We start from the raw sequence: 20,689 nt of genomic DNA, 5'->3' as shown, positions 1-20,689 counted from the left end.
TACCTGATTACAATAATCTGATTCTGAGTTATACATTTTCCTAAAAAGCTAAAGAGGATGTAACACAGAAGCACTGCCTCTCCTTTTGCCTCTCCTCTTCAGTCTGATCAGATTAAAACCAGTCTCACTGCAGCAGCCCAAGGAGTATGCCAAGAGAAAATGACACAAAGATACTGCAATGGCAGCTATGAAAGTGTAGTTTAAACCTTGAAAAAAAATTATCAGCCTTCATCCCAACACATCATTAGGAGAATAGTTAAAAATGCAAGAAAGACATACCAATTTCCATTTATACAGCCTTCACATTTCAAGCCCTCGGCACAGGTGATAAAAGGAAAGTGCTTCCTAGATAAATAGAAAAAGGGAAAAAAAGGTTTGTGTTGACCAAATCTGGAGATGGATGAGAATGCCATACACCTGCATTTAACCTTGGTCATCATTTGAACTTGATGCCAGCCAAGCACAGGAGTGTCATTTTTAGACAAACCACAAACTTACTAAGCTGCAGGACAGATTGGTAAATCAGCCTGAAACTGGGTTACATTAAAATTACTATGACTAAAAAAAACCAGAAGATTTTTAAAACATTAGAAAACAGGATGTTTCAGAGCTGATAACTCAAAAGAAAATATCAGGTAGTTTCAATTCAAGTACAGTTGGAAACAGATTGCTAAACTTATTTGAAATCACTCTGACACCAGACACTTTTTTACAGCTCTGTGAACTTTCATCAAACTGATTTGTCAGAAATAATGCCTTTCACAATTCATTTTTAAATGTAATTTATTTGGTACTTTGTTTTTCCTTGTTCTCTAGATGAAATGAATGATCATCAGAACACCCTTTCTTACATCCTGATCAACCCTTCTCCAGACACAAGATTAGAACTGAATGATATAGTGTAAGTTAAAGCACACACATAAAAAAATAAAGTCATAAGACATGCAAAAAAATATAATATGGAGACTTCTATTTAAAGAGACATCTAATTATACTATTTATGTCCATATTTAAAATATACATACAAATATATAATACATATATTTGTAATGTTCTAAACCTATCATCTTCCTATTACTCTGTATTTTAAATTGAAAAAAATCTAACCAATGCTACCACAGGAACGAAACTAAGCAGCTTCAAAGTAAGTCTCTAAGTCTTCCCCAGATCTCTTCAACATTACAGCTCTATGCACTTACCCTGGCTTGCTACACCTTGTTTTAGTAACAGCTGTAATTTCTTTTTGTAGATACTTGATCCGACCCGATCCACTGACTTATGTTCCAAATGCTGCACCCAGCCGAAAGGACAGCTTCTGCAATACAGTGGGACAGGACACCAGGGAGGAGACACAACTTTGATATGTAACTCACCACACAATTCAGAGACAATTTTATACACATGTTGTTTCCACTAACCATTTTGCAAACTGAGTGGTACATTTTATCAGATTTTGGAAACAAAATGACAGTGGGTAAGTGACCAAATGCAGAAATGTGGTGCCTAGAAACTCTGAGTTCAGGGATTTTCAGGCTTGTGGCCTGTTCAGTATGGTAGTTGAACTTTGTCAGCCTAACAGAATGATGACACCTGTTGCTATTTAACCCATATGAACAAATGTCAGATTCCACCATGTTTTGCTTAGATGCTCCTAAGCGTATTTATGCAGCTGGCAGCATGTCAGTGACTGAGCTTCTGACCTACATCAGGTTATCTGATGCCCATAGAGAGACAATGCCTAATTTGTAGTAGCAAATATGTTAATACCTAAAGCTGCCAACAAGGCTTTGCGTGTCAAAAACTCAGTCTTTGAAATAATTTTCAATCTCAGCCTGTTGTGCATTTGTATTAGTACAGATTAGTTTCAGTCCCATTGTCGCCTCCAGGACCTGAGTTTTTGTTCCTTGGGTTTATACAGATCAGGTTGAATGACACAACCTGGTCACACTGCAGAGGTTGAGACTGAGACCCATCAATGGAAGAGGAGCTCAGCTGCAGGAAAGTCCCTCTCATCTCACACAGGCAACCCCCCCACACTGGCAGAAAACTGGGAAGTTCCTGTGTGAAGCTGCATACAGTGGTAGCTCAGGTGAAACACAGCCCTTTGAACCTTGGTGAGTTTTTCTATAGAAGCCTGATTAGACTATAACCCCAAAAGTGAGAGCATCCCTCTAGGGAATGATTCCTACAAGAAGTCCTCAACATTTTCATGAATATGCCAGAACTGCAGTTGTCCAAAGCATTTCATGCCCAGTCATCCAGATTACCCAAAAGTGATACATTTTCACATGAAATTATGTATCTCCTTGAAAATTAAAGTAATTTATAACCCATTCCACAAAATGAATATAATTCCATATAGTGTGTAAAAGCATTATGGAACTAAAAACTACTTTGGCAGGAACTACACAAGAAAGCATCTGCTTGTGTAGGAAACAACCACAAATGGTCAGGCTCTCTAGAGAATTAACCATGTCTGTCCATGATCTTCCAAGATCACTATCACAAAGGGGGAAGAACATAATTAGGGTTTTAAACCCCCTACTGTTACAGTTATCCACAAAGAACTGGTACGAGAAATTTGGCAGGTAGCCTAATATGGAAAAATTGATTATTCTCTGAACTCCCCTGTACAAGCAGGACTACTTGTACAGAAAAAAAAAAAAGGCAGTCAAAACTGTTTATATCCTCTTTTATATTAATTGCTAGAAGTAAATTCTGTTTCCGAAACCAAAACCACAACCAAGTTGCCCAGTGAGCAGCTCCTGAATGTGTGCATGTTTATCAGCATTGTAAAGATATTGAAATCACTGTTCGTATCAGGAATGGCAACAAATCTGCTCTTACTTCTTAATGATTCCTCTTAATGATTCCAAGGTTTAACAATTCAGTTTCTGCTTAGTCCATTATTGTTCAGTGCTTTTCCACACACTAGGCATTCATCACATTATTCACAGGTAAAGTATTTCAAATGGGCACTGTGGGAAACAAGAAAACAATTGAAGCAGCTGCACAGACTGAAGTCTTCATTTTTTCAAGAAGCAGTATATGGTACAGGATCTTGCCAAAGACCTGTCATAGAAGTTACCCAGAAGAGTTTGCATGTGCAGTGTGAATAACTTTTCTATTTTTAATACCTTCAGGGAGAAGACTCTATTCCAGTTGAATATTTTTTTAAAAAATACAAGCTTCTTAAAAATGTTCATTCCAAAATATTAGGATGATCTGTTTATTCATACTGAAGGCTTTTCTAATGGAGTAGGAGAGAGGATTCCAGAACCATGGCTATCCTTCAGCAGGCAAGCTGGATACTCTGCTTTTAGTGGGAGTCAAGGTTCACAGGAATTACCTGTGTGTATGAGTGTGTGTATAGTACACACCACTGATTTAAGGACTCTCTGCCAGAAGGATCCATAGCAAGGGCTTGAGTCTTCATATTTAACAGCCCATAAAGCAGCAGAAACACGCAGTCAGGTGTGTCCATTTCCCCACTTAACTCAGCAGAATTGCTGCTCAGCTAGATTGGAATAGTGGCATCTAATGTGACCTGGTATTTCTCCAGGCTTAATGAATTTCTAACTGCTCATTAGCCCCAGAAGATTTGCTAAAGCAAACACAAAGACAGCTGGAGACACTTGGAGTCCCTAAAATGAATGCAAGGCAATCTTTGTGAACAAAACACTTAGTGCTCTTCAAAATCTGCTGGAAGACAAGCAAGGTCATAAAAACTGACAGCTTCTGATGAAGCAGAAGTTCTAATAACCCATGAGTCATATACCACAAAGTTCAGCTATTCAGAATAATACTGTCTTTCATGTTGAAAGCAGAACAGGTTTGCTTCCTCTGGAATATCTTCACAGACAGACTACATTCTAGTGGGGTTTCGGTTTTCCAAGACCACCCTAAGCACCACTACATTAACCCTGAATGAGACAATATGCACAGTCTCTCAGTGGCCATGGATGTGATTCTTTAATGCTCATCCTACAGGCAATCTTATATTCACACACTTTTTTCTCATCATCATTATCAGAAATGTAATACAAGCCTAAGTGGACTGGAGACCAGACTGAGGAACAGGAATCTCAAGGCTCAGTGCTGGAGAAGGGATGATGAAGTTCTAGAACAAGCAGGGTTAAATGACTGTTGAACAGAGGAGTTTGAGCTGGCAACAGTTCACTCAGTAGAGAGAGAAATGTGGAGCTGTGAAAAAAAGATTATTTCTATCTGTGCTTAGCTGTATCTATTTCTCCTTCTGGCTCACTTCTATCAACAATGCAAAGATGCCCATCTTCCCCAACACAGCCTTAGCCCATCCAAGCAGTTTGGTACCCAGAGTCACAGACCCAGAGAGGGAAGTGCTAGCTGATAATAATTGCTTCATTCTCAAGGGAATGTCCAGCAAAGCCAGGCCTACCTATGAAAATGTGTTACCTAGTCTGCAATAAAAAAGTCACAAGAACTCTTCCAATGGCATGCAGTGTGTTTCCTTAACTGTGTCACTCCAATTCCACAACACATGTGAATTCACATACAAAGGAAAAAACATAAAGTTTTTGAGTTTTTAAAACCTGCAGTGGAATGAATTAGTGAAGTTGTGGTATTTAGTCTCAGAAATTAAAAGAGCAGTTATTTCCCAGTGTCAATATTTTTTCTGCTCACAAACAACTTTGTCCTACAACCACACTTTAATAAATTCCAAGTATACAAATACATATTACTGAATATTACACATCTTTATTTACCACTACACCAAAAAATAAGCTAAAGAACAAATAAATCTCAGGCTTCAGCAGTGGAAGAAAATTGAAATGACATCAAATGCACCAGAAGTAACACACGATTCTGTAGCTTCTAGAGGGCTGACAGCAACCACTCTGTAATTTTGGAACATATGGGATTTTGCAGCATTGAATTCCACTTGATATCCAATGGAAACCAGTCACTAAAATCTGGAAATGAATCAATTACATGAAGCAGTTCTATGCAGGTACATCAAGGTTATAAAAATACTTTTTCAAGGCAGTGCTATAAATGTAGAATTTATAAAACAAAGCAATATGCATAAAATATGGTTACATATTCTTGATATTCTATTAGAAGCAGCCCTACCCTCCTTGAAACAGATGTACAATGAATAAATGTCTAAAGAACAGCACTTCAAATGTTCAGCCACTCTTTCTTATGCTTAGTACAGAATATGCACTGCAAGGATACAGGAAAAGAGTTACTAATTCATATTAAGTTATGAGAGATGACCGAGACTTTGCTTCTTTTCATCTTCTGAAGTTAATTGAAAATATTAATGATAATGTTGTTATATACTTAATTATTGCCTCCACTGCCAATGCAAGGATGTCAGTAATGGTAATTCAACACAAGCATAAACTCCTGAGAGGCTTAAAAAGGAAATATTTCTACTTCACGAAGTTAAAAACAAGCATTTGACATTTCTGTGATCTAAATATTCTGCAAAATCTAGACTTGAAACTCTTAAAATTTGCAACTGGCCCATGCCGGCCAGGAGAGAGACTGGGAGGCAAAGAATGAAGATGAAAGAGTAAATACTACTTCATGTGCTTAAGGTATCTCAGACAAGCTGGGGTACCCAAATGGGTTCTGCACAGGGCTCTGATACCTTTAAAGCACACAGGTACCACACTAGTGATTTGACTAATCACTAACACCCACACTACCAACTGCTGATCATAGGAAAACATCTCTAGATCATTTCCTATTTATTTTATCCTTTCACCAGTATGGGCTGGCTGATGAACTAGTTCATTTTGCTGGCAATTCTATGGCTTTTAATAGTTTTAGCTTTGGTATTTATTCTTGCTAGGAGTTATAAGCTCTCACTGCTTTCATAACTGTACAGTGGTGTGGCAGACTCCACAGACTCCAAATAAAAGCAGGGAATTTGTATCTTTATAGCCTTTCCTTTGTGCTGCTTGTACACTCAGCTTCAGGCTATGGTGAAGCCTCTATTACCTTATCTTATACAATCATGGAATCATTAGGGTTGGAAAATGCCTCCAAGATCATTTAGTCCAACCTTTCACCAAGCACCTCCATCCCAACTAAACCACAGCACTGAATGCCACGTCCAGTCATTTCTTGGACACCTCCAACAATGGTGACTCCACCACTTCCCTGGACAGCCTGTTTAAGTGCTTGACAACTCCTTCCATGAAGAAATTCTTCCTGATGGCTGACCTGAACCTCCCCTGGTGCAGCTTGAGGCCATTTCCTCTCATCCTGCCACTGGTTGCCTGGGAGAAGAAACCAACCACGTTTCAGGGAATTGTAGAGAATGATAAGGTCTCCCCTGAGCCTCCTGTTCTCCAGGCTCCTCATCAGACTTGTGCTCCAGGTCCTTCACCAGCTCAGTGGTCCTTCTCTGGACTCACTGCAGCATCTCAAAGTCTCCCATGGACTGGGGGGCTCAGAACTGGACACAGGATTTGAGGTAAGGCCTCACCGGTGCTGGGTACAGAGGAACAGTCCCTGCCCCGGTTCTGCTGCCACACTATCCCTGATAAAAGCCAGCATGCCCTTGGCCTTCCTGGCCACCTGGGCAGATGCTGGCTCTTGGTCAGCTACTGTCAGCCAGCACCCCCAGGTCCTTTTCTGCTGGGTCCCCATCTTCAGTAATTACTGAATAACCTGGAGTAATTACTGAATAACCTGGAGAACTTTACTGCCATTCAGGTAATAGGAGGAATGCGTGAGAGTTGGGTTTGGCTTTCATGGGTTTCATGCTCACCTTCATGGGTTGTTATTGCACAATCATGACATGGTGTTCCCCACCCATGTAAAGGGAATGGACTTTGGAGTTCAGCTCACTATGTTGTTTAATGTATGGCAACGGTGTCAGCTATACAAGATGTCATGGCTTCTATCAAGTAATCCAGCACAGGATATCATGCCTGCTTTCTTCTTCAGTCACACTGGAATGCCACATGAGTACATTTAATGGTTGTTATGATGCAGTTTTAAGGTTCTTAGAAATGCCTCTGCCCGAATTAGGGTGCAAATGAGACCATATGCCAGTGACAATAGTAAGGGTTTTATTTGATGGTAAATATGAGAGAGAGAGAAAGAAAGAAGGAAAGACAGAAAGACAGACAAAAAGAGAAAGAAAGAAAGAGAGAAAGAAAAAAAGAAAGAAAAGAAAAGAAAAGAAAAGAAAAGAAAAGAAAAGAAAAGAAAAGAAAAGAAAAGAAAAGAAAAGAAAAGAAAAGAGAAAAGAAAAGAAAAGAAAAGAAAAGAAAAGAAAAGAAAAGAAAAGAAAAGAAAAGAAAAGAAAAGAAAGAAAAGAAAAAGAGAGAGAAAGAGAAAAAGAGAGAGAGAAAGAGAAAAAGAGAGAAAAGAAAAGAAAAAGAGAAAGAGAGAAAGAAAGAGAAAGAAAAAAAAAAAAAGAAAGGAAGGAAGAAAGGAAGAAAGAAGTAGAAAATAGGTGGGGGGGACAGAAAGAGTGACAGGGACAGAATAAGGAAAATATCACCACTCTGTGGATCCCAATGTTGTTCATTGATCCTCTCCAGCTGGTCTCTCGGTGGTGAAGGTCCCCCCAGAAGGCACAGAGTCCCATGGGTGTACGTGCTCAGGCTGGGTGGGTATGTCCAGCCATGTCCCCCTGGGGTGGGGGGTCAGTCTCTCACAGCAGACTCTGGGTCTGCTGCATCACGTGCAGTCCTGTGGGGCCAAGCCTCTCATGAACGTCCAGTGGATGTGGCCTGTGGGGTTGGGGTTCCACAGCCAGGCCAGTTTGTGCAATCGGAGGATGGGTGTTTAGTGCCTCTCACCAGAGGTTGCACCATTGCACCCAAAACCTCCTCCTCCCCCCTCGGTTGGGGGGAGTCTGTGTGAACCTGGCTTCTGTGAGCTGTGCTCTCCCGCCACCCCAAACTCACCTGGGGATAGTTGCAGCTGGTGGCTTTGGCCTTTTGTGGATGCATACCTTTCCCTCAGCCTGAGATGACTGAACAATGAATTTCCCTTTATCTAATCAACAGTTTGACTTTCGGTTCAAAGTCCCACTCTTCAGGGAAGCTTCTTCGGTTGTAGCTTTTTTATAATGAGCAAAACTTTATATCAATGTTTGAGGCATGAACTGTTTTCAGTCTCTGTCAGTGGTGCATAGGCAAATTACATCCGAGCAGTATAAAATTAACACACTAACTTAGTAGTTTGTAACGTAAGGTAAATGTGTCAGCTATACAAGATGAAAAAAATAAATTTCATTGCATCTTCTTTGCTTTTTCTTCAGTAGGGTTGATACGGCCTCTTGCTGTATTTTAAAACAGTATAAAAATTAATTGATCCTTTATCCAAAACTAAATAAGGCACCAAGCAGTATTTACTCAACAGAGAAAGGCTTCTTTATGAAGGAAAAATCCTTTGAATTCAATCTAATACAAACCTTAGGCACCTGATTCAGGATGTCCCTAGACCTTGAAAGTGATCACTACACAGATGTTCTGTTCCTACTAAGAAAACATCTGCAGCTTTGTCCATTGTCAAAGAAAGATCCTAGAATGCTCCAGGATGGAGCTTTCTTTTCTAACACGTGTGTTTCTTCTCTTGCAGTGTTTCCCAGTAGAGTATGTGCTCATGTGGCCAAATGTGATGAGATGTAATTATTTTATTGTACACACAAGGAGAAAATGGGACCTTGTATATGTTAAACAGTGAATGAGGTGGAGGTACTATTTTTACTCCCTTTGCATTAAGACAAAACCCTACGTAAACATCTTCCAAATGTATAAATTTAATTGTTAAAGAAGCATTGACGATTTTTGCAGCCAGGTCTCCAGAAAAGACGTAGCCAGTTCCTGAACAAAAAGGGTGGTATCTGTTACCTGGGAATTCTTCTTCTGATATGTACCATTTACTGGCTTTATTCCGAATAGGCCTGTGCCCTGACATTAAACAGCCTGTGAAATAGTTCTGTGTGGAAGGTGGGAGAGGCCTGAGGAGCTTCTCAATCAGGTGCACTGTATTGACAAAAACGTCACTGTCTGTCTTCATAGCAAACCTCGTGCCATTGCAGTAAGAGGCCACCCACCTCATGCCCATCAGAGTTTTAAGAGTTAAGTTGTGGTAGGTGTCCAGGAAGTCCTGCTGGATAATATCATGATATTGCTCGCTTTCTCTCAGCAGTACATCCTCATTTGCATCCTGGGTCTTGATGCCAAGCAGGAACAGCCGAACAATGTCAACGCCTGGAACCGCAGCTTCATTCCCCCAGGTCTTTCGGATGGCATTTCTGTGCTGAAGTTCAGCTGCGGTCGTTGATATCAGCAATACCAAGAAAGGTGCTTTATCTTTGCACTTCTCTTCTTCATTAATAATGAATGTAAATGACTGTGTCGAAGTGGATGTGTTTTTGTTCTCAGATTTCTCATTTTCTGGTGGTAGTTCTCCATTTTCTTTCCCTGAGACTCGTTTGAAATTTGTAAATGCTTTTTTAAGTAAACTCGTTTCACTTTCCATGTGAAGATCATCACTTTTAGCACGGCGAGCAGAATTATAAGAATAGGAAATCAAATACATTGCTGTAAAAAAGATGGCAAAAACCAGGAAAAGATTTCTCTTGGTGCGTTCCATAGGACTGAAGAATCTACTACAGTAGCTCATGTTGGCAGTCCTCAGAGGATGCACAAAAAGCACAGATATTTTGTCAGAAGAGCAGCTAATTTGTCATTGTTTTCCTCTGTGACACAGGAATATAAAAGCCGCCGTCAGGATTCTGGTCCTTCAGGATTCCTTTCATTTTGTTATTGTTAAAAATATCTTTTATTTGATTTTAGAATGAATTGAAAAAATGTTCATCAAAGACCAAAAGAAAAAAAAACCCTAAAATTTCATTATTTAGTTTTCAGGCTTTTCTTCCTAAGAGAAATACAGTATGATAAAAATAGTAAGAAATACATGAAACTAAATAAATACACTATTAAATGTAATAATTTCATCAGATAGAACAGAAATTATTCAAATCTATATTTAAATATTGAAATATATGTCAAATATAAAGACAGCTTAACTTCCTGTAGGCTTTACAAAAAGTTATCACATAACTGAATCATCCAAAGTTAATGAAATATTATGATTGCTTATGGATTCACAGTGTTGGAGGCTATCATGATAAATCAAAAATTTGATACATGGCTGAAAGGGATTGTCTAGGCTCTATAAAACATCCATGCAGATAGACTTTGAGATCAACTGCCCCCTGCCAGCAACAAACTCTGCAAAGAATGCTTGAAACAACTGGCTTAATCTAGATCCATACATTTTAAATGGCTTCAGCTGAAGGATCGCGTTCTCCCAGACTGCAAGGACATGTAAAGTATTTGCACCGGAACTCTGCAAATACTGTAACTTTGGGAAGTTCTTTGGGATTCCCATAATAGCCAGTTTCAAATTCTGGCTTCCTTCAATGAAACAATACAGAAATTTACCTAAGTCTTGGAGATGCTCCACAGTTTGCAGGGAGAAGGAGATAATCGCATGTATCCCTCACACCATGAACTTCCTGGAGGGAAGTGCAAGTTAAATGTGGTAAAGTGCTTTTCTGGTCTCTGAAGGGTTCTCTACATGTATTTGAAAGGGAGCTGCAGAAGTACGGTAAATCAGATTTTTTCAGATTTTTTTTGTGCCAAAACACTCCATAACAGATGCAATGTGCAGCTCCCAATCAAACAGCAAAATTAAATACTTATCATCTTTGAAAGTGCAGGTTCATCCCAGTCATACAACCATAGTATTTTTTTGATGATTCTTTAGTAGTTTCTTGCTGCTCCACAAAGAAATTTAGAAGGACTGAAATGATCAGGAATCCTACCTCTGTTCCCATGGAGAATCTGAGGACAAGCTCACAGATCCTTGAATTTCTGTTCTAAGTCTTTTCCAGAGGAATTATGTATTAACACAAAGGAAAATGCAGCAGGACCTACACCCTTCTGTTTGATAAGGTAAAAATACTCTGTCGCTTGTAGCAATGAAGCCTGTAAAATGAGACTGGATTTAATAATTTTAGAACAAGCAACAGAAATGCAAAGTAAGAAATTAATTTATGCTCAACTATAATTTAATCTGGATAAAATAGATACTGTATAATCTGAATGTAAATGTGTGGTGGATAACCCTTGGCCAGCATCCAAACACTCACCCCACATGCTCCCCCCACTTTCCCTCTCCTCAGGAGGACAAGGGGAGAAAATAGGATGGAAGAGTTCATGGGTCAAGATAAAGGACAGGAAGATCACTTACTGGATACCATCTAGGACAGAAAAACCTGGCCAAGATGAATTTAAATGTATTGCTATTTGGATAGTGAGAAACAGAAACGAAAATATAAAACCATACATCTTCCCCATTTTTGCTGGGCTCAACTCTACTTCTTTTCTTGCCTCCTCAGCAGCAGAAATGGGTTGGGGATTAAGGTCTTTCCCTCATCCTCATGTTCAAACAAATCTGCTCCAGTGAGAGCGCTCCAAGGGCCACAGTATCTTCAGGGAATGTCCGGCTGCTGTAGGTTGAGAGGAAAAGGCCATAAGGGTATTCTGTGATAAACTGGTCAGTAGTTTGATGCAGCTCACATCTATCACACACCTATAAAACATTAAGAACGCAGCAAGTAATAGCTTAGCTCTAGCAATCTTCCATCTTACTTTTTTGGCTCTTTAGAAACTGTATATTTTGGCATCATACATTATTAAACATCCAGGATCCAAAAAACAAAGTAATGTAGAAAAGAGCATGGGCAGTACGACATCAGAAGTCAAGAGGCATTTCTGTACCCATTAATTGCTTTACTGTTATTGGAAATATAAGAACTACGGCACATGAAAATAAAAGAGCAGAGAGTAATTTTCAAAGTTCTAAATGCATTCAAATTCTAAGTTTTCTTGATTAAACTAAAAATATTTTGTCAAAGTCTTTGACTTCTGTTTGTTTTGACAGCACAGTTCCATTAGGTGAAATCCTGGTGCCACTGTAGAAAGAACAGAAACTTCTAAGAAGACTTTTTTAAGAGGCAGCTAGAAGATTTATTGTTTCAACTTTGATTGAGTTATTACAAGATTAGTAGAAAATTCATGCTGCTAAAAAGCAAACGGTACCTATGTCTTCAAAAATAATTACAGTTTATCTTGCTTATGACTTTTTAAAATGCCAAGAAGCTCTCAAAATACAATACTCCTTTTCTATTATAATTTTTCCCAGAAAAAAGAAAAATACTTTAGAAATAAATGCTTACCCACAATAATTACCCATACCATTAAACCAAAACAATTATAATTATGAAAATTATTTTTCTAAAGCCAACTGTGTAGCAAAATGCAGTGTGTATTAGGTTGCCTTGGGATACACTGATTATTCAGATGCACACGCATTTAACTACATTCAGATTTTAAAATTACTTCATATGTGCTAAAAACCCCCCATAATTAGGCCTTATTAAAATAATAAAAAGGAAGAAGACGACTGAAAAGGAGTAGAGAAAAACAGGAAAGGAATTAGAAAAAAAGGAAAATTCATATGGTACTGTTTCTTTACATTCCTGTTTATGTTATCTTTTCCTTATTTATTAAAAAAAGACAGATTTGACAGCTTATGAGTGAAAATCTATCTCACTGCATTCTAATTCTATCCTATCTCATCACAGATTTTGGAAAGATTTAAAAATAAAAAACAACTCCTCACACTGTAGTGATGCCTTAAAATCAAGAGTCAAACATGGTTAGAAGGGGAAAAAGGGATTTTACCTTAGTATTTATTTTAAGAATCTTTAAGTGCACTACGTCTAGGTTGAATGTACCGAAATGCACACCCTAATGCACACTCTCAAAAGATCTGGTATGTATTATAGGTTTTACTAATTAGCATATCTATCAAAGATTCTTCAATGAGAGGCTCAAGTGAGCCCCCCTCCCCAAGGAGCCTTCCCCTGGATGGTTCTATCTTAGTTTACAAAATGTTTTTGAGAGGACCTTGGGGTCTGGGGCAAGCTATCTTCTACTTACGAAGCTTCTAAAATGTTTAGTCTCTTAGCTGAACAAACAAGTCCAAGAATGTAGGCAAAAAGCACTAAGAATACAGAAGTTGTAAAAGAGGTATAACAGGAGTATAAAAGAAAAGGCAAAAATCTTCATGGCATCATTTCTCCCTTTTTAGAGGCTAACAAAACTCTACCTTGTCTAGTCTCTAGTCTACATTACCCGCAGAACTGGTTTACACAGCTGGCTGCTCCACAGGCTATTACACAGATAGTAACTACAATTACAGCTATTATAAATGTTTCTTTTACCCAGGCCCAGTTTGGTAACCATGAGGTGAGGGTATCAAAAATTTGATCAAATTTTAAGGTGTTATTTTTAGAAGCTACTTCATGTAGAATTTGAGTTCCCTTCCAAATTTCATCTAAATCTTTCTTAATTCTCCCACTTTGGTCCACATAAGAACTTCAGACACATTTTTGATCACAGTCTTATGCAAATCATGGGGTGAACTTTGAACCATGGTTACCAGTTGGGCAAACAGCAAACGTGAAGAACAGTTTAAACTGCATCTTCCTGATTGGTATCAGTCTCTGTTTTCTTGGTGATTTCAGGAGCAAAAGCAAAAATTTTCATGGCATCAGTAGCAATGCTTTGATATTTTCCCAGCTTCTTGAAGTAATGAGTTTTGAAGTCAGGCCGTTCAAGGTGCTCCCACATATGGCAAATTTACAAGTAATCTTTTGAAGAAATGTCAGGTGTGTTTGAAGGTGCAAACAGTAGGCTGGCAGAAAGTACTGGATAAAGCTGATTTAATCTCAAATTGCTGATTGACAAACACATCACAGCATCTTGACTACTTGGTCTTGGTTTAGTTAAGCCAGCTTTGGGCATATTGACTAAATGTCCATAAATGAGCTGGGGAGCGAGGGAAGAGGAGGAGATGCACCCACCTAAACTAAAGGCAGCGTCTCCTGGAGAGCGGCTCTGTCAGGGCTCTGTCAGGGCTCTGTCAGGGCTCTGCCATGTCCTGCAGCCCTTCTGGCTCAGCGCAGACTCATCTGTCCCTTGGGAAGAGCAGGATGTGCCAAGTCCTGGCCCCACCTCCTGCTGGCTCTGTAGGACCTCCCAGCAATGGCCCTGGAGTCGGTGAGATGAACCAATAACTGCTCAACCCCTCTTTTGAAACCTGTATTGAATTTCAAACCCATGTACCACAGTATTTGGAGGATTTGGAGGATTAACTTGGGCATCTCAGCAAAACTTTTTCTCTGTGGTTATAAAGAGAAGCAGAGATTGCAGTTTCTGTCTGTACTAGTTTATGGTTGGGTTACAGGTGAAAAAAAGCTGTCTTAAAACCACATAAGGAGCAGAGAGCTGCTTGTACTCCCTTTTACCTGCACCATTTGGCTTCCCAGAGAACCCAGGTAACCCTTCTGTGGTTTGCACATAGAAACTTATCTAAACATGCACTGCTGAGGCGTGACATGGATCAGTGCTGGAGAGAAGAGAGTGAGGAAATAAAATGATCTTGATATGTATTGTTGGAAATGTCTATATTCGGTTTTTCAAAATTTGAAATAGGATGTTTTTAAGAGTAAAAGATGTGATATGTGATCTTTAAAACCACTGTCTGTTACAATGATTACAGCAATTTGAACAGCAAATGGCTAAATTAACTGTGAAGAGAATTAAGCACTTTGCATAAAGCACTGAAGAAGTATATTAATAACAACTGCACATATTGAAAGGAGCATATGGAATTAGTTTAAGAAATGTATAAAGTATTTATCTGCTAGGGTAGTGTAAAATCTTTGTATATGTCCTTTCCTGATTTAAATTATGCCTAGACTGAGCTACTTTCATCAAAATGCTACTTCTACACAGGAATAGTATTTTTTTTCCCAATGGAATATTTATTTATTTATTTATTTTAAACCAGAAATATGTGAAAACTGAAGAAGAATTTTAGGTTCTTTTTTTTCCTTTACATAAGTGCACTGTGGATTTAAAAATAGTCTCCAAAGAGAATCGAACAGCAAAAGCTATCCTAGAATTTGCTTGTCTCTAGTTAGCTGCTATGTATTTTTCTTAATGTACACACAAATATGGCTGCTAAATACTTAATCATATAAACAGCACAATTCCCTTCCTGTTTTTATGCAAGTGAAGTGCAATAAAATTTGTCATGGGACAAAAGGAGAGCAGACTGCCTGAGAGGAGCCAAGAATTTCTTGTTAGTCTAACAAAAGTATCCTATCAGAAAATATCTACTGGTTTAATTTAATTATTACTAGCAAAAGGGGGAGTGAAGAAGGTGGGGGAAAATAGTTCTACACACAGTCCCTGGTATCTCTCTTTTCTGTCACGTCACACTCACCTTGTTTAATGCTCCTCTGCTGGGGTCCTATGAGTAGTGGCACCAGATTTTCTCAAGAAGATGGACAAGGAGAATATGGCAAATTGGCAGTGCCTCACAGTCTCTACAGGAGGAACATCTTGATGTTGATGGCAGTGTCTTTGCTACCCAAGAACTCAGCAGTGCTAATTTCTGTGTGTTCTGCAAGACAACACTTTCCTCTTTCTTTCTTGGTTCTCAGTTGACATGAAGCCTGATTTTATTACATGTGCTCTGTTGACTTTGGGTATTTCCTCCTTGTGTTCTTTAACTAAATGACACTGACTAAATCCAGCTTTATCCAGCTGCCAACAGTGCATTCTAGCAATAAGTACTTAGATACTCGTCACACTTTTCGTTGGTTATCATCCCATATGTACATTCCCCTGTACTACCCTATACTTCCCTTTCAGAGCCATGGAACAGATACTCAACACAAAATAGCTATTTGCTGCAGAAATAAAGACAAATAACTCGCAGGTGTTGGACCACAAAGTTGTGGAAAGCCAAAGTAATCAAATAACAGGAACTAATTCACTACACAATTTGTTGTCCCAGCTTTAAAAAGCCAGAACAAAGCTCCAGCCCTCATCCTGTTAACTGACCTGAAGAAAGAAACTTGTGAACTTATGTGAACTATAAGCAAGGGTGTGCTTGGGAGCATAGTGGAGAGAGTAATCTAGTAATGCTACAGCAATTTGCTGTCTCACATCTGGGCTTGTGTTTGTTTTGTTTTTCTTTTAATTAAAATAAACTGCATTGTCAGCAATTGTTAGCAGTATACAGATAAGAGAACATTGGTTCATATCTACATGGATCAAGTGGGAATTTATGAAAGGTGCCAGGTGACCAGTCTCCCTTAGAAAATGCCATTCTAGTGGGAAGAACAAGAACACTTCTGAGCAGTACTTCTGAAGGATGACATCCTCCACAGTTTTAGGTTCTTTGGCAGATGTAAACAGAATATAAGTATTCACCTGGATAAACAAAGTGTGATGTTGAGAATGAACTGTTGGTCTACAGATCTCCACAGAGAACTAAACAGAGACTTTAGCATGGCTTTTAGACCACAAGTCACCCCAAAACGGTATCAGTTTTAACCATGTCATTTCTGACAAATGTCTGCTTGTACCTTTCTAATGTATATTTAAATAATTTAAACCCTGTAATCTTCCAAAGCATCTATTTAATGTAATGCCTCATTACACTATTTCCTTAATCCCAATTGATATTCCCATGCTACTTGAATTCATTACCTCTTGAAGCACTGAAAAAAAACCCCTCTTTTTCTCGATGATAACTTCTCCCTTGTCCCTTCTCAGACTTGACATGTTTGCTGAACTTCCAACCACTCTCATTTCTCCTTCTTAGTTCTCTCCAGTGGATCTACATTTACCTGAAAGGACAAAGGGGACTCATTACCTCAGGTGAAGCCTTTCCCTGGGGGAGGAGAATGGAAGGATTACTTTATGTGTCCTCCAGGCTTTTGCACACTGGTTTGTTTTTTTTTTTTTTTTTTTTTTTTTTTTTTTTTTTTTTTTGTGTTTTTTTTTTTTTTTTCCCAAACCATTAGATTGCTGATCCACATGATCTGCTGTGTAGTGATCCACTTATTTCGGGCAAAGCAGTAAGTGTCTTCAGTGAGCTCAAGGTGCTTCTACACAGATTATGGACCTGTTGTACCTCCCATTACAATCACTCTAGACCCTTTCCTGAGTTAGGCTTTAGAAAGCTGTGTGATCACTGTGTCAGTCATTGTCACTGCAGACAGAGCACTGACCACCCCGCTGAATATTTCTTATCTATGTACTATGTCACAGAAGATATTTGACTCTTTAAAGGTATTCAGAAGTACATCATTTAAATAAAAATGTAATAATTTAATGGTTTAATTAAATGATTTGCATATAATAATTTAAAGGCAAAAAGAGGTGCTTGTATTCAAGCTATAAATACTCTTATATGTCTAAGCAGAGGCAAAATAGATAAAACTTTCCTACCTATAGAAGTGTGGGGTTTTTGATGGGAAGGGTTTTGTAATGATGCCATCCTGTGATCATGGCCAAAATGATGCTGTCTACAAATACAGCAGTGTTTCATTTTAGCTACTTGAGGCTCAGGCAGTGAGTGAACACAAAACATCAGCATCAAACTGATGGCATCGGGTACCTATCGGCTTTGTCCCTTTTCTTTGTTTGACCCAAACTGTTTCCCCATGGTTGGCTTTTCATCAGGTGGGTCTTCAACAGAAAATCCAAACAGAAGGTGCCAAACACAGCTCCTCATAGTTTATGAATGTTACAATCCCCACAAACTTGGGGTTGCTGCAAATAAGGAACTGGCTCTAGAATTTCTTTGAAAATTATACCTCATACAGAGCCTTCTACCCAGGTTTATTTAGGAATTTACACATACCATTTTAACAGAAAAAGTGGGTCTTTGCAAGGATACTACTACTTCACTACACACAGCCACCTTCAATATCTGCATTTTACTATAGTTAACTAGAATTAACATGTAGACACGGCAGTGTGAAAAATTCAATTTAAGATCTGGAATCAGCAAGGAGAGAGTTTATATTTTAAAACAAACAAAAAAAGTAGCTTAGGCAGAGGTTGGAAACATGAGACTCAATATTTGCTTGTTTGCTGCAGCTGTGTCTGGATTCTTAACTAAATTTATCATGGGCACAAGAACCAGAACTGCATCCCTTTTCTTTATTAACTTTAGTACTTGGCTAGGTTTTTATAGGAATTATAATAAATTAGAATAGCTATTTGTATTAGAGATGTTTGGCAAATTTATATTTTATAATTAAAAATTCCGACAATAAGGAGTTTCTTAGATCAGTTACAACAAAAATTAACATAAATTTAATTATGGATGTTTATGTGTGGGTAGTTCATAAATAACTAGTCTGCAGGATTAATGTCTCCTGATGCCTTATGTGGAGACCTATAAAAGCTGCAGGATGCTGAAAATCTTTCTTGCCTCATCTCTTGGTTAGTCATGGACTTCTGTAATTTAATTCAGCAAGAAATGACGTTTATAAAGCTTCATTATTTGCTGGAACACGAGCTCCTAGTTCTGTCTCCACAGGGGGATATGCACATGGAAAGTCCTGAGCATTTCTGTTCAGCTGTCACTGGCTGTAATTCAAGGGACTTGCTCACTGCAAAGACCGAGAATGTTCCTTCACCAGTGGAACTGTGGGTCTCGTGTTCTTCTGTGCACGGGCTCACCACAGGAAGTCAAAACACAGGATGGGAAAAGCAGAACCCTCTTCAGCTGGGAAAGGCACTGAACCAGCTCTGTCCTCTCCTGGATAGAGTGCTACCTTCATCTCTCTGTGGCGGCTGCCACGTATTTTAATGTCACTCTTAAGCATCAGGCATGAGCAATGAGTGCTCCTCAGACCTCCAAATGATGAAATCAAAATGTCCCCTCGTTGGACTATTCTGACCCAGAGGTGAGGTTAGGGGGAGATGGGCAGAAGCTGGCAGCCTTTCCCACTCAGCTGCTGCTGTGAGCATGTGCAGAGGCACTACACAGAGACCCCGAGAAACGCCCCCAGTGAAAACACAGGCACCAGTGGATTTTTAGGTGCTGTGGGGATAGATGGGAGTTTAGTTGAGACTTTCAGTTTTCCCTTTATACCTCTGAATTTCACCCTGATCATCCTTTATGCAGTCCATTGCATTTGGTAAATAATTTTCTGCTGCATTTGATAAATAATTTCACTATGTAAAGCCACGCTGTATTTCAAGGAGACCCAAGGTGATGTTGACCATTGGAGCTCCCAGGATTGTTGACAGTTACCTGACCCAGGCACAGGTTTTACCATCTATACTTTTAGGTCTGTGGTTCTTTTCTAAACCTTTAAAACAAGCTGCCATAAATGAGGGGGGAAATCATCTTCATTCAGGGCTTGTAAAGAAAAATTTGCTTGTATAAAGAATTATATCTTACCAAGGAAACTACGCCATGAATTCCACACAAGATTAAATCCTCATTTTCAGACAATTCCAAAGAAATACCAGCATAGGGATCTACATACCTCTCATCATCTAACTTGGCCAAAGACAGCTGCAAATCCAGATGTGAGGGTGTTTGGTCCTCCAGCATAACTGTTTCAAAACCCCAGCATCATGTTTCAGTTCTAAAATAATGAGAAGATACAAAGAGCAGGGTTAAATAAAACTTAAAAGCACCTTTACTTTCCTGAGTGAGAATATCTAAACTATACCCTTCACCTTTCTGCTAGACCCCCAGGCACTTACTCTCAGTCCTGACAGTCAAGAAGGACTCCTTTAGGAGCTATTTAGCAAGTTGTCATAGTTGTCACTGTCAGGCAGTTGCACTGTCACATTTGGACAACTTTCAGCAAAATGGGCCATAAAAGGGCAAAATTTTGGTGTGTGCAAAAGCACTTCAAAAAGGGAACTTCTTATAAGTATTTTTAATATCTTGTAAGATAAAATATCTTCTGAGCTGATTTGTTTAACAAATTCTGGAAAGGAAGATTTTTCTCACTTTGCAGTTTAAGGGAAATGTGATTTTGTGCTACGTCTTAAATCCTCCACTAGGCTAAGAAGAGGGATGCACTGAAATGATCATATTAATCATGCTGGACTGAAGGATGAGTATAAACAGGACTCGCTTTTCTGGCACTCATGCAGATGTTCAGGTTACACAGTAGAGAGAACAGTTTTCACTGGTATGGAATGCTCTACAAGCTGTACTGTGGTTTTACATAACTAGTTCAAACTATTTGTATGTATTAGTTCAAAGAGGAACTATCAACTCTTCTGTGGGTGTGTAACTGGTATTCCTTTATCGTGGCTTAGTCTTAGCTGGGCCTGTAGATGGTGGTGTAACCCCACTAATAATGTAGCGACATATGAGGATATTCATTTTTGTCACTGGCCAATACCCAGCTCATGTTACAGAGTAGTCATAAAATCCATGTGTTATCAGTCTCCATAAAACTAGCTGGTAGTACCAGTTCAGGTTTTATTGGAAAACTGTCTGGTTTACAGCATCTGAGTTTGCCTTTTTACTGTCCACGACAACCAAATCGTTATTTCCTAGAACAGATTGCACAGAAAACACTCCACTGTAATAAAATAAGAATTTTTTTTTATGTTCCCATGGGGGGAAAGAATTAGAATTGTCATTTTAGTCTGTTACCTAAACAAACACTACTTTTATGTCAGCAGTGTTTAAAAAAGTAGCCTTGTGGGAAAACAATTTCTTAGAATGTATCACATAGTCTTTTCAGTACATA

At 38.9% G+C, this 20,689-nt stretch overlaps 2 protein-coding genes and 1 long non-coding RNA gene across 11 annotated transcripts in view; 1 reads left to right on the top strand and 2 right to left on the bottom strand.

The window, feature by feature from the left end:
- KCNT2 (potassium sodium-activated channel subfamily T member 2) overlaps positions 1-4,462 on the top strand; it is a 115,680-nt gene extending 111,218 nt beyond the window's left edge. For all 8 annotated transcript variants that reach the window (XM_069022370.1, XM_069022371.1, XM_069022369.1 and 5 more), the window contains 2 exons: positions 817-901; positions 1,250-4,462. In XM_069022370.1, coding sequence (XP_068878471.1) covers positions 817-901; positions 1,250-1,361 — 197 coding nt within the window. In that variant the 3' untranslated portion in view covers positions 1,362-4,462. The remainder of the gene's footprint in view (positions 1-816; positions 902-1,249) is intronic.
- A 75-nt stretch (positions 4,463-4,537) lies between these two features.
- LOC138113729 (beta-1,3-galactosyltransferase 2-like) lies at positions 4,538-9,823 on the bottom strand. 2 transcript variants are annotated; one of them, XM_069022372.1, is made up of 2 exons: positions 7,917-9,823; positions 4,538-6,272 (listed from the first exon to the last, which is right to left on the bottom strand). In XM_069022372.1, the coding sequence occupies exon 1, from the start codon at positions 9,640-9,642 to the stop codon at positions 8,566-8,568; it is 1,077 nt and encodes a 358-aa protein (XP_068878473.1). In that variant the 5' UTR covers positions 9,643-9,823; the 3' UTR covers positions 4,538-6,272; positions 7,917-8,565. The 2 variants fall into 2 exon arrangements, with proteins under 2 accessions (XP_068878473.1, XP_068878474.1); XM_069022373.1 differs by lacking the exon at positions 4,538-6,272 and adding an exon at positions 7,411-7,698.
- A 6,805-nt stretch (positions 9,824-16,628) lies between these two features.
- The window catches only part of LOC138113948 (uncharacterized), a 137,386-nt gene continuing 133,325 nt past the window's right edge, over positions 16,629-20,689 (bottom strand). Inside the window, exons 4-5 of the long non-coding RNA XR_011152400.1 lie at positions 19,460-19,561; positions 16,629-16,798 (exon numbers count right to left, since the gene is read on the bottom strand). This is a non-coding gene — a long non-coding RNA (uncharacterized lncRNA). The remainder of the gene's footprint in view (positions 16,799-19,459; positions 19,562-20,689) is intronic.

This window comes from Aphelocoma coerulescens, chromosome 8 (assembly GCF_041296385.1).
Source record: "Aphelocoma coerulescens isolate FSJ_1873_10779 chromosome 8, UR_Acoe_1.0, whole genome shotgun sequence".
Lineage (NCBI taxonomy): Eukaryota > Metazoa > Chordata > Aves > Passeriformes > Corvidae > Aphelocoma > Aphelocoma coerulescens.
This window is presented reverse-complemented; position numbering and strand designations above follow the sequence as displayed.